The sequence below is a fragment of the Leucopleurus acutus genome (genome assembly GCF_964270905.1).
Source record: "Leucopleurus acutus genome assembly, chromosome: 11".
Lineage (NCBI taxonomy): Eukaryota > Metazoa > Chordata > Mammalia > Artiodactyla > Delphinidae > Leucopleurus > Leucopleurus acutus.
In genome coordinates, this window is record NC_139152.1 from 41530040 (window position 1) to 41543143 (window position 13104).

General features: G+C 35.6%; 1 protein-coding gene across 5 annotated transcripts in view; it reads left to right on the forward strand.

Moving 5' to 3' along the window:
* The window catches only part of LARP4 (La ribonucleoprotein 4), a 66566-nt gene extending 60852 nt beyond the window's left edge, over nucleotides 1-5714 (forward strand). For all 5 annotated transcript variants that reach the window (XM_082850560.1, XM_082850561.1, XM_082850564.1 and 2 more), the window contains 2 exons: nucleotides 76-244; nucleotides 1389-5714. In XM_082850560.1, the coding sequence (XP_082706686.1) occupies nucleotides 76-244; nucleotides 1389-1727 (508 nt within the window). In that variant the 3' untranslated portion in view covers nucleotides 1728-5714. The remainder of the gene's footprint in view (nucleotides 1-75; nucleotides 245-1388) is intronic.
* The last annotated feature ends 7390 nt before the right edge of the window (nucleotides 5715-13104 follow it).

Consider the following 13104-nt stretch of genomic DNA (forward strand, 5'->3'; position numbering starts at 1 on the left):
TTTTTCTTCTGATCATTTCTCAGGTGTTTCTTTGTGCTCTATACTAAGCCTAATGTCAAGTTCTTTTTTCCATAGCACAACTCAGCAAGAAAAGGATCTTATAGAGGATTCAACTGTTCAAAAAGATGTTCCCAACCAGAAAACTATACCAGTTTCTTCCCCGAGTACTGCAAAGCCATCGAGAACAAATACTGCTTCACCATGTAATAGTAACATAAGTGCAGCTGTAGCTGTGGCCCTACAGGTAACTTGATGAATTTAGTTTAGCGAGAATAAAACAATAGGTTAAATAATGAGAAATTTTATTTTTCACATAACTCTGCTAGAGCAGAGTCATTTGGAAATAGCCCAATTGGGGCTGGTTGCCCGCATTGAAAAAGGAATTTAAAGTCACTCTGAAGAAATTGGAAATTTTAGCCTTGTTGAGGGAATGAAGAAATTACTGTTTATTCTGTTTCTTTTGATTGCTTTATTTCCAATCAGATTGTGGTTAAGTGAAGCTTCCTTCTCATTATGATGACTGTACCATTTTTTGGGCTAGGGTATAGAGGCTTTGAGGCTCTTGAAATTCTTTTTTGTATAATGCTTAACAAATCTATGAAACCCATGAGGAGCCACTGCCATTTTTATTCAATTTCCAGAATCATTTTTATAATTTGAAAGATATAGAAAAGCAGGGGAAAAAAAGCCACAGAATTTACCTATAAGTCTTTCATTCATTGATATAACTAGTGCATTTTTGGTACAGCTCTTTTTTTTTCCAGGTTAAGAACATTTTATCTTGTCTTTTAATAATAACGATGATAATAATAGAATAGCACCTACCACTTATGAAATGCCTACTATATGCTAGGACCAGTACTAAAGACTTTTTTTATGCTTTAGCCCATTCTTACAGCATCCCTATTCTCCTCCTTTTCAGATGAGGTAATTAAGAGTTTATATTATTGGTTTCCAACTGCTCTGCTGAGATTCTTGTATCTCTCTTAGGGTTCTTTGTAGTCAGGGAAGAGAGAATGGAACCATTTTATTTCGTCATGTGGATGTACCATTATTAATTTAATCTGTTCTTCCTTGTTAGCCATTTAGGTTTCCAGGTTTTTTTGCATCATTATAAACATTGCTGACTTGTATATCCTTCAAATAAATATCTCAAGTGAAATTATTGTATCATACATAAATTGCTAAGACTTTTTAATTATATTCAACAAATCTTATTTTTAAAGATTGTACCTGTACACTTTAATAGCAGTGTATAGGAGACTGCCTAGTGCCCTTTCCTACAAGATAACTTACTGATTTCTTGTGGTTAACACTATTCTTTCTGTACTTTATTATTTAGAGAATATGTACCATAAATGTTTTTGTTTCTTATCTTTACTTCAAAGGAACCTCGGAAGCTAAGTTATGCTGAAGTGTGCCAGAAGCCCCCTAAAGAGCCATCTCCAGTTCTTGTGCAGCCACTGCGAGAACTTCGCTCCAATGCAGTATCTCCCACCAAAAATGAAGAGAATGGAGCTCCTGAGAAGTCCTTCGAGAAACAACATGAGAAGCCAGAAGCAAGGGCTAGTAAGGATTACTCTGGCTTCCGAGGCAATGCCATTCCCAGGGGAGCAGCTGGAAAAATCAGGGAACAGAGACGCCAGTTTGGCCATAGGGCTATACCTCAGGGAGTGACTCGACGTAATGGCAAAGAGCAATACGTGCCACCCAGATCACCAAAGTAAACAAAAACAAAAAAACTGTTCAGAAACTTCTCTCTCTTCCCATTAAACTTGAGCCTGGCTATATTGAACTGTTTTGGAGGGGAGGGCGTGGCCAGGAAGGAAACAAGAGAAAGTACATCCTTAAATCATTATGGATTTTGGAGTTGTGAGCTATAGAATCCCAAAATTCATCTCTAAAGCGATTTTAAAATGCTGGAGGATTCCAATCAGTATAAATATATATATATATGTATACATATATAAAAATATAATTTTTCTATTTTTGTTTTTGATTTTAATTTGCAGAGATCTTCTGCCTGGAATCAATTTTGAGGGTTCAGATTTAGCTTGGGAGAAAAACACATTATACATCCTTCAGTATAGGAGATGAGGGAGTGAGAGAAAATATTTTTTGAAGAAACATTTCTGTAAAATTAGAAATTACTTTTTTTAATCTATTTAAAGTTTGGCTTGGAGAATGCCATTTCTGCCTACATGGCCTTGTGTTGCAAAACAGATCAGTGGCTGGGGGTGACTGTTGTGGTGTGAGTGTGTGCAAGTATGATTGAAGCCAAATCTGTTGTCATGTTAGTAAATGATTTGAAAACTGAATGTAATACTTGAGTAGATTTTTTTTTTCCAGTTTGAAATTTAGTCTGTCTTTTTGACCTTACTAATATTTCATTCAACAAGCTGTTAAACTCTGATTGTACTTGGGGATGTGACTACCAATCAGTTTGATACTCAAGGAAAGAATGGGGGTTATTTGAAAAATTAAAATTTTGTGTTATATCTGAGGGGGTGGGTCAAATGGAGCTCAGAGGTTTAAGCTGCCCTGTGATTTTTCTTCCCCCCCCCCCCAAAATAGGAAACGATTTCTTTTTTTTTGTTACTTTCTTCATTACTCTGTTCTTTGATTATCCACCCCCAAAAGCAAAATAACCAATCACCTACAGAATTGTATGTTTCTAGCTGCCTCGCTCAGTCTAGTCAAATCATATAACTGTTCTAAATTTCTGACTTGAACATTAAAGTATTTTACTCTTCTGGTCATGTATTTAGAACTTTAGATCCCAGAATGATAGGGCAGACCGACCCTACAGTAATTTATTTGTGTTAGTGTTAAAGATGAAACATTGTAGCTGACTCTTAAAGTGTTAAATAGTATAGATGTAAAAAGAAATTTCTTTTTAAAGGTTTAATTTGGGGACAACCTTTTCTGTTTACAATGTATTTATCACCTTCCTTCTTTCCCTTTCTCAAAAAAAAAAAAAAAAAGCAGTTTGGAATTCACAGAAACAGAACCAGCAAGTCACAAAATTTTTGAGTTGAGGTTAGAAAGATAGTTAAAATTAACATATAATTTCTCAGTGAATAAAGTTGTAGCTCTCACATTAAATAGGCAAGTTTACATGCTGGTGTTTAGAAAATGGCTAAAAAATTAAAAACCATGTTGCATTAATCTGTTTTAAGTCATACCATTTTCAGAGTTCTATGTAAGGTGGGGTTTTGTTTTCTTTTTAGGGATAGTTTGTGATAGTAATAACTGTCCCTTATGTTAGTGAATTACATATGTACAAATTGAAACTGTAAATTGTGAACACTGGAAAGCACCATTGTGACATAGAGTAAACATCTTAGTAATATATTAAAATGAATGTAAATGAGGGTTAAAATTACATTACTGTGAAACTCATCTTCCAACTCTAAGTTAAGCTTTGGAGATTTGTATTAGTAGGTAACTGTTCAGAGCTTTGAAAACACCGCACATTTCTGTACAAGCCAGAATTATCATTTCTTTGTAACTTATTATTCAGCTTGGCAATTGCTTTTGATTTGGTGGATTGATAACATGATATATTTAAGCAGTTTGAAACTATTCATTTCTACACACTATTTTCTACTAAATGAAACATACCATAAAACTACCTGTGCTGAAATTTGGGGGAAGTTTAGGTCCTTTAAAAAAAAAAAGTATTAATAATCACTGACTACATCTATGATAAAAGTGCTTATTTTGGTTTACTTAGATAATGCTGCAGCTGGTGGAAATGATAAACGTTTAAAGTGTTAACACTCTGTGAATGTATTGGATTTAAGAGAATAAACATTTTACAAAAATCGCTTGGTAAGGATTATAAACTTAATTATTGCACTTAGATGAAACAATACTTTTTTTTTTTTTACAATGTGTCACAGAAATAGGCCTATATTACTTGTATCCTTGTATGACTTGCTGTTAGTCTACCCAACTTCTAAAAACTAAATGTTCTAATTGATACACAAGAAAAGAGTTCTTTTTCAAGAAAGCAAGTGTGTTCTTGCTTTTTCCCAGAAGGTGTTATTGAAAGTAGAAATTTAAAGACATGACCATTTTTAAATTTCATATTAAATATAATGTTTTTCAGTTAATTTGCCTCATTACAGCTAATAGTTCCCATTTTGATGGGATGTATAGGGAAGAATAATGTGTGGGTGTATGTGTGTGTGTGTGTGTGTGTGTATATATATATATATAATATATATTCACAATATGTATTTAGCATTTATTTTATTATATCAGATTTAAGGTTTGTATCTAAATGATGCCTGTGAGTTGTGTGAAACTGATGGCTTTTTTGTCCAGCATTACTCTGTAACTGATGAGGGTCGGGCATTCATTGTAGTTTAACTATTTATTTGGTTCTTTAGAACGAGGAATTTAAATGTCAAGTTTTTCTCTTCATCCTTATGACTTAACGTGTCCTTGGGTTGTTGGAGGGTAAAAGTAGATACAAATGATCTTGAGTGTATGGTTCAGTGATCTTCTGCCATACTTCTTAAATGCATGAGAACAAGAGTCACACAAGTTTATCACCTTGCACTTCACAGAGAAGGTATATAGATAGAGATATGGCAAAACCTGCCTCCATTTTCTATCCAGATAATTAAGGTTTTCATGGTATCTAGGCCTGTCTTTAATCTGAGTGATTTCATTTTTGCAAATATAGACACTGGCATTCAAAGGAATGATCCATCTAAATTTTTTTCAACTGGATTTTGGAAGAAGATAAGATCTTTCAGTGATATGGTTTTATTGTTCTTATCATCTTATGTGCTCTATTTGCATGTGATCAGATGACATGCAGATTTATTTATTTTTGGTTTCTAAAATTAAGGTATCTTGAATATTGTTGTACATTCCTTTTTCTTTTTAAATACCAGGTTGGCTTTGGAGAAGGCGTAATGAGGGAGTATTAGCATCTGCTGGAGCAGAGACTAATATTTAAAAGTTACTGAACACTTTATAGTTTTATTAGTTATGGCCTTAAATATTTAGACTTTTGGCTTAAATGTCCATTGGTTTTACTTTGATACAGTTGAGCAGCACTGGGGTTAAGTCTGTTATTTATGTTGGCCATGTATATTAACCATATTTTAAAAGTACTGTTTTGTTTTTACAGGAAGGGTAAAATGCGAAAGAGGAGTTTTTGTAAATTCTTAACTACAGTGTACGGTGTTCTTTCCTAAGTTTTTATATTTCCTTACAATTTGGTGGTCATTAATTTAACTTTGGGCTTTTTGGTGTATGCTAATTTAGTCTGAGATTTCAAGAAGATACATAGACATTTCAGTCCTCATTAATTGAGGACATTTTAAGAAGTTGAAAGAGAATTTGTTTTCAAGTTGAGAGTGTATTCTTTTTTAAATTCCACCTAATTATTAAATAGTTTCAATTTTATTTTTAAAAGCTGTGAATTGTTGAGTAGACGGTTCCTGAAAGTACAAGTGAGATATCAACAGGCTGTGTATACAATGAAATGGTTTTATTTTCAGTTTTGAAGCACAAAACACTGATTAGTGTAAGAAACAATCCACATCATTATTGGGTTTTGTTTTTTGCCTGATTCAGGTGTGAGTGATATCTCTTAAATGTTCGGGGTTGGGAGTCAGAACCAGTTATCTGGCTTCTCTTGTCCATTGCTTAGGTTTGTTCTTGTTGTCAAAACCACTCCCCACCCCCCCACCCCCGCAAATGGTGTGACACATGCTCATGCATATTATGTTATAATGAGTACATCGTTGTATTTGTATTTTTGTTTTCAACATTGCCAAGGTGCTATGGGAAATTAACACAAAATTAGAAAAAATAAAATTATTAAAAAGCAGGACTGGTTTCCTTTTCTCCAGGTGGCTTATCTCTAAATGGCTACTTGTATTTACTTTCTGATTAGCTTTTATGTTGCCCACTCTCTAGTTCTATTCTGGTTTCAGCTATTATTTTGTTTTTGGGAGCGGGGTATGGATTGTGTGATATTTCATCTGCACAGTGAGGGTAGAGAGCTAGAAGATTCAGCTCTGTGATTCTGGGGTTTTCTTAAATTCTTTTAGTGTCAGAAGCAGTTATTGAAGGGGAGAAAAATCACAGGGCAATGTGCAGCTTAAGGGTTTGCCTTCGTGGGTCAGATTATGGCCTGATTTGAGTGTGTAAATTCTGGGTCTTTAAACTTCTGTTTCCAAGAGAAAGCCCCTTGGTTACCTTTACCTTTTCAACCACATCTTTGATTGCAAACCCTAGAGCTAAAGGGTTTGGGGGAGCTTTTTAAGGGAAGGTTTACTGGGAAATTTAAGTGAGTCTTTTAATCTTTTTTTAAACTATGATAACGGCAAAAATGGAAAAGCTGAGCAATCTCTGGCTTTTTTTAACAGCTGGTATCTGCAAATTAATGTGACAGCTCAACTTTTATTGAATATAGCATTGCTAAAAAACCCTGAAGTGTTACATAGCTGTTATGCCACAGTTTATTCTTGAATAGTAGAAATCTAGGTCTTTTAAAATATAGGCTAATTTCAAATTAGATTTTCTAATTCTCATATATTCAGAAATATTTATTCCACAAGTTATGAGTGTGTTTATAAATAATACATATAAAGGTAACATTTAATGTGAACATTCACTTTGATGATGACTTAGTAGCATTGCTCTTTCAACAGCTAAAACCTTTATTTTGCTAATGAACATTTATCTTAATGAAGATAGCTGATATCAGTGAGCAAAATCATCCCAGTAATAACAGGTTTACAGGGGAAACATGTTAACAAAGCCTTAGGGCTTTCTATCAGTGTGTTAGTGAGTTTATTTGGCCAAGAGAGGGGGTGCATAACTTAAATTTCTTCTTTACCATATCAGGAACACACTGTAATTGTGTATTAGGTGGACTAATGACCAATTGATAAACTTAGTTATGTAGGCTTTTGAGTTGTATTAAAAATGAATGGATTTATCAAGAGTCTTATCACTGAGATACTTTATGTATTTATGCCTTGTTAGAAAATATTAACCGAAGTATGTCTCCAAGTTTAAATTTCAGTTTTATGCCTGGAAGTTTTTATAAAAAGTTTAACACTACTAGAGGACTGAATTTCCTTAAAAAATCTCTGGAATGAAAACTATCAAGGATGTCTTTAGTTTGTATGAGGGTTTAAAGGAATTGAGATGTTTTCACTTTCTTCATAATGCTCCATTTTCTTCTGGTGTTGTGGGAAGGAACAAGCTTCCTAAATGTTATCTTTTAAATTCATTTTTGGTAGCTGTTTTGCAAATCTTTGAAGCTGCTGTACGTCTCTCCTGTTTCCTCTGCATACCTGCTGTATCAGACTTAATGAACCATAGTAGAACTCCAGCCTCCCTATAACCTTATGTAGGCTGTTATTTATCTTTAACGTATGTTTTATATTTATTTTGAATGATGCATCTAAATTCTAATTTTGCTCTTTTGCATTCCGAATTCTGCCTATACAAATAACTATGACCTCGACATGTCAAAACTGAGGGTATTGACTTAGCATTGGACCTAATCGTGATGGGTGGGGTATTTGTTTAGCCAGTATATATTGCATGCTGTGTTCCAGGCATTGTGCTAGATAGACAGCAAAAAATAGATTGGATTCCTACCCTTATGGTGCTTAGCATGAAATAATCATAAGTAATTGCAAAATTAGACCAGCAGTAAATGTGAAAGCCAGAACCAGGCAGAGTCCATGCAGTTGGAGTGGGGTGTGATACAGGGATGAATGCTTTCCTGAGAAACTGAGGACAGATATCTGAAGGAGTAGGAGTTAATTAGGTGAGCCCAGAGGAGAGTGTTCCAGATGAAGGAGCAAACTGTACATCTTTATGATGCATTGGAAGAATTATAGTGTCCTGCAGATACAGTATGGGGGGGGACCTTGTTCCATCTTCCAAGCTGAGGACAGAGAAAGAGGTTAAGAGCCAGACTCCTGGGTTTGAAATTTGTGCATTATGGAGAACAGATGAGACGAGATAGATTTTACCTGGTGATGATACAGTTGGAGCAAAGTGGTAGATTTGAGAAACATTTGGGAAAAAGACGTGAATGGGTTAGATATAGAGGGTAAGAGGAAGGCATAGAAAATGACTCATGAATTTGTGACTTTGGAACTGGATGGAAGTTTGTGGCATTCACTGTGATTGAATACATTGGCAAAGAACCTTTTGTGGGCAGGGAGATATCAGTACGGTTTTGAGATGGTTATGCTTATTCTTGCAGGATTTCTGATAATCCTAACAATGGCAAGATGGGGGTGGGGGGACTGCAAAAAGAAATACCGAACTAAAATCATTCCCTTTAATTCTAAAAAACAGTTCATCTCTAGCATTATGGTGATTTTCATTAGATTACATTTTCTTTCAGCTTACTTAGGGATAGGGCTAAAAATTATTTAATTTATACCTACCCCTATTTCTGTCTTAATTGTTGCTACCCTAATCCTAATCATCATCCTCTCTTCCCACCTGGACAGTCTCCATGCCAACTACTGTTAAGCACTTCTCATGTGAGTTCATTCAAGTTTTAATGTTTCCAGTCCTCACCAATAAAATTGTCAGATTGGAGAGGAATTAAAAGCATTAAGCTTGTTGTGACTGTTATCACTGCTAAAAAAAATTTTATTATCAACTTGCCATTTTTCTATGTGAAGATCCCTAAAAAACATAATTCACACATGCCTCAGCAAACCAGCTGTGTCCTAGAAATGAAGTAACACGCTCATAAACACGGCTAGAAGGTTATAAAATTTGAATGTCTACCAAATCCCCCCCAACCCTGAGTAACATTATAGTCTTCCCATAGCTATAGCCAACTCTGTTATTAATCTTTGTGTATTTAGGCAAATCATTTCTTTCTCTCAGCTTGTTTACTCATCCAAAAATTTAGGGAGTAATAGCACATACTCTTCAAGATTCCAGATTTAACTTACTAAGTTAAAAAAATTTTTTATTGTGTCTCACCACTTGTTTTCTTGTGGATGTATGGCTGTTTGTGTAGCATGCCACTTTCCATCAGTATTCAAATCTTAGAAATACCCACACACTAACTCCATGACCTTAATTGTTTCATTTATGACCATTTTGATCTTACATATCTACTATAAGCCAAGACACTAGGTGCACAGAATGCTAAAATTATGAAATTTCTACCTTAATAACTAGAGTGGAGCATTATAAGCCAAAATATTACTATGAAGTGTTATGAATGTTTTGATGGTGTTAGAAATACACATTCAATGGTGGTCAGCTCTGCTGGGGTTGGGGGGATAGGCATTAACTTCCAAATGGATTCATGAACAATATGTGTTGGCTAGGTAGGTGAAGGAAGAATGAACAGCATACTGACAGAGTGCAAGTAAAGAAGGGCAAAGAGGCATGACCATGTGGCAAATTCAGTATAATAGTTTGGAATGGGTGGAGTGTAGGTTTCAGTAGAGTACGACAAGAGAAAAGCTGAATTTACTTTGCAGTCAAATCATGACCAATTGTATGCTAAGAAAATGACTTCACTTGATTCTGTAGGGAATGCTGAACCACCGAAAGTCTTGAGAGGATTATGGTTATATTCGAAATTGAGAACACAAAGCTCGTGGCTATGTGAATAGTTTGGGAATTGTCCAGGTGAGAAAGATGTTTGGAATTAAGGGAGCAGTAGTTAAAACAGTATGAGAGGTTGAATAATCTCTCCCACAAAGATGTCCACATCCTAATCTCCAGAACCTGTGAAAGTTATTTATACTGCAAAGGGGATTTTGCAGATGTCATTAAGTTAAAGATTTGGAATGAGGTTTTCCTGGATTGTCCAGGTGGGCCCAATATATTCACAAAGGTAAGTCTAAGAGGGAGGCAGGAGATGAGTCAGTAGTACTATAGTATGTCTTGTGATGAAATATTATATATCACTTAAAGTGAATGAACTGGAAAAGCTCTTACGTGTCAAAAGAAATATTGAAAGAGCAAGTTAGATTGACATATAGAGTTTGATACCTTTTATTTATAGTTTTTAAATTACTATTTATTGTTTATGGATACATCTAGTAAAAGTATAAAAATGTAATAATATACTTGGGAATGATACCGGCTGCAAGATGGTGGATACCTTTTAAATAACCATGTTTTGGGAAGGAGGAAGGGAGGTAAATAATACTAGGGATGCATGTATAGGGCCTTCAAATGTATCTATAATGTCTTTAAAGTTCTGAAGCAGAAATAGATGGTGAGATAGGTACATAGGTATAATTCTCTATACCTGGAAATATTTTCAAGTAAAAACACTTTTTAAAAATGTAAAAGAAGGCAGAGGAAAAGGAGTTCCCAAACAATACTGGCATTAAATGTTCTAACAAGAGAAGCAGGAGAAAGAGATGTTAAAGAAATTAAAGGAGAAAATTTCAAGATGTAAAGTATAAATGCCACGTAAGTGAGATGACGAGTCCATTGGATTTAACAGTTGGACGGCTACTGGTAACCATTACCAAACTGATTCAATAGACTAGGAGTGGAGGCCTGATAATAGAGGGTTGAGAATAGGTTGGAGAATAAGTAGAGGGGAGCCAGTGGCTTACTTTAAACGTTCAGTGATGGAGCTGGACCCAAGTGCATAATCAATCTTAATCTAATCCCTCTTCTCTCCTCTTCCCTCACCTTTTTTCCACACCTTTCCCTCCCATGCCCAATCCACTAGCTGTATGTTGGCTTCTTCCTCAGGTGCGTTCTCTATGTGACAGGAAAGATTGGTCAGTAGCAGTTACAGGTTTACGAGGTCCTTGCAGCAATTTCCAGATGAGGAAAGAATTCTCCTCCCCAGTGTCCAAATCTTTCACACAACAGGACAAATCACCCTCAAGAGTTTTGGGCTTTTATGATTCTGTAGCTTATGGTCCTCAGCCATCAAGGGAAGGGATACACCCAGTATCTATATATCATTTAGGTACTTCTTATCTGTTATTGCTAAAATTGTATTTCTTTGATTGCTGGTAAGTTTTTAAATGTTTTTGTATCCTTATTAGCCATTTATTATTTGTTACTTATTTTTTCATTAGGTGGTCAATTTTTATTTACTGGTAGGGCTCTTTTTTTATAATCTATTTTTGTTTGTTTTTTATAATTTATTTACTTATTTATATTTGGCTGTGTTGGGTCTTCGCTGCTGCGCGCGGGCTTTCTCTAGTTGCGGCGGCGAGTGGGGGCTCATTGCAGTGCGCGGGCTTCTCATTGCAGTGGCTTCTCTTGTTGCAGAGCGCGGGCTTCAGTAGCTGTGGCTTGTGGGCTCTAGAGCGCAGGCTCAGTAGTTGTGGCTCACGGGCTTAGTTGCTCCGCGGCATGTGGGATCTTCCAGGACCAAGGCACGAACCCGTGTCCCCTGCATTGACAAGCGGATTCTTAACCTCTGCGCCACCAGGGAAGTCCAGGGCTCTTTTTTATGTTCCGGATATTTCACCGTCTGTTAAATATACTGGAAACACATTCTTATTTGTAATTTAAAAAATGTTAACGTTTATATCAGCGGTCCCCAACCTTTTTTGACACCAGGGACTGGTTTCGTGGAAGACAATTTTTCCACGGACTGTGGCGGGGGTGGGGGGGATGGTTCAGCAGCTTGGGGACACCTGTTGTATATGGTTTCTTGCATTTTAATTGTTTTGGGGGCCATATCTATCAACATTCACCTGTACAACTTGCTTAGAAAGCCCTGCCTATGCTGAAGTTATTAAATATTTTTCCTCTCTTCTAATACCTTAATTTTTTTCTTTAAATTTTAACTTTTAAACACATTCAGTTTCTTTTGGCGCATTATGAAGTATCACTCTTATTTCTTCTAAATAGTAATTTGTTAAAAAACAATTTGTTAGATACTTGATCTTTTCTCCTTGATTTGAGGTGCCACCTTTATCATAAAGGAAATTCCTAGTTACGCGTAAGTCTGTTTCTTCAGTATTTATCAAATTCCTTCTATCCTCTTCCTGCACTAATAACACCCTATTTTAACTCCAGTAGCTTTTTAGCATATTTTGTTATTTGAAAGGACAAATTGTTCCCATAGTTTTTTTATTTAGAATGTTTGGCCATTCTTGTGAATTTTTTTCTTTAATATGAGCTTTAGAATCACCTAACAAATTTTGTTAAAAAAAAAAAACCAAAACGTTCTGTTGAAGATTTTATGGATATTGCATTGTACTTACAAGAAATTTTGGGAGAACTGACTCGACAAAAATTATGAGTCTTGCCACTAAAGAACATGCATGTTTGTCTTATCTTTCATTATTCACAATCAGTATTCCTTCATGACTTTTTGGTTTTTAGGCTTGTTGATTTTTAGTATGTTTTGATATCTGCTCAGGCAAATTCCTCTTCTAAATTTTTTAATTTTTCTTGACTTTCCTTGAGCATTTAATCTTCTATTTAAACTTTAGAATCTGCTTGTCAAGATTTAGAAAATTACAGTAATATTTTGATAAAGATTGCATTCACTTTTTTTTTTTTTTCTTTTTGCGGTACGCGGGCCTACTCACTGTTGTGGCCTCTCCCGTTGCGGAGCACAGGCTCCGGACGCGCAGGCTCAGCGGCCATGGCTCGTCGGCCCAGCCGCTCCGCGGCATGTGGGATCTTCCCAGACCGGGGCACGAACCCGTGTCCCCTGCATCGGCAGGCGGACTCTCAACCACTGCGCCATCAGGGAAGCCCTGCATTAACTTTTATAGATTAATTTTTGGAGTATTGATATCCTTATGATATTGTGTCTTCCCATCTGGGAATAGGTAACTATTATTTAGGTTTACAGTTTTCTTCATATAAATCGTACACATTTCTTGTTAGGTTTATTCCTACTTATGTTTTGCTGTGACCGAATGGATTTTTCTTTGAATTGCCTATTGCTGTAAGACAGGAAATTATTTATTTTTATATGTTGGCCTAATCTTAAGCCACTTCATAAAACTAATTGTAATTCTGATAGAACTAAACTAAGCTCCGTGAGAGTATACACCTTTTTCAAACACTGTATTCCTAGCACCTAGACAGTTCCTAACATGTTACATTAACTCAGTATGTTTGAATGAATGAATGAGT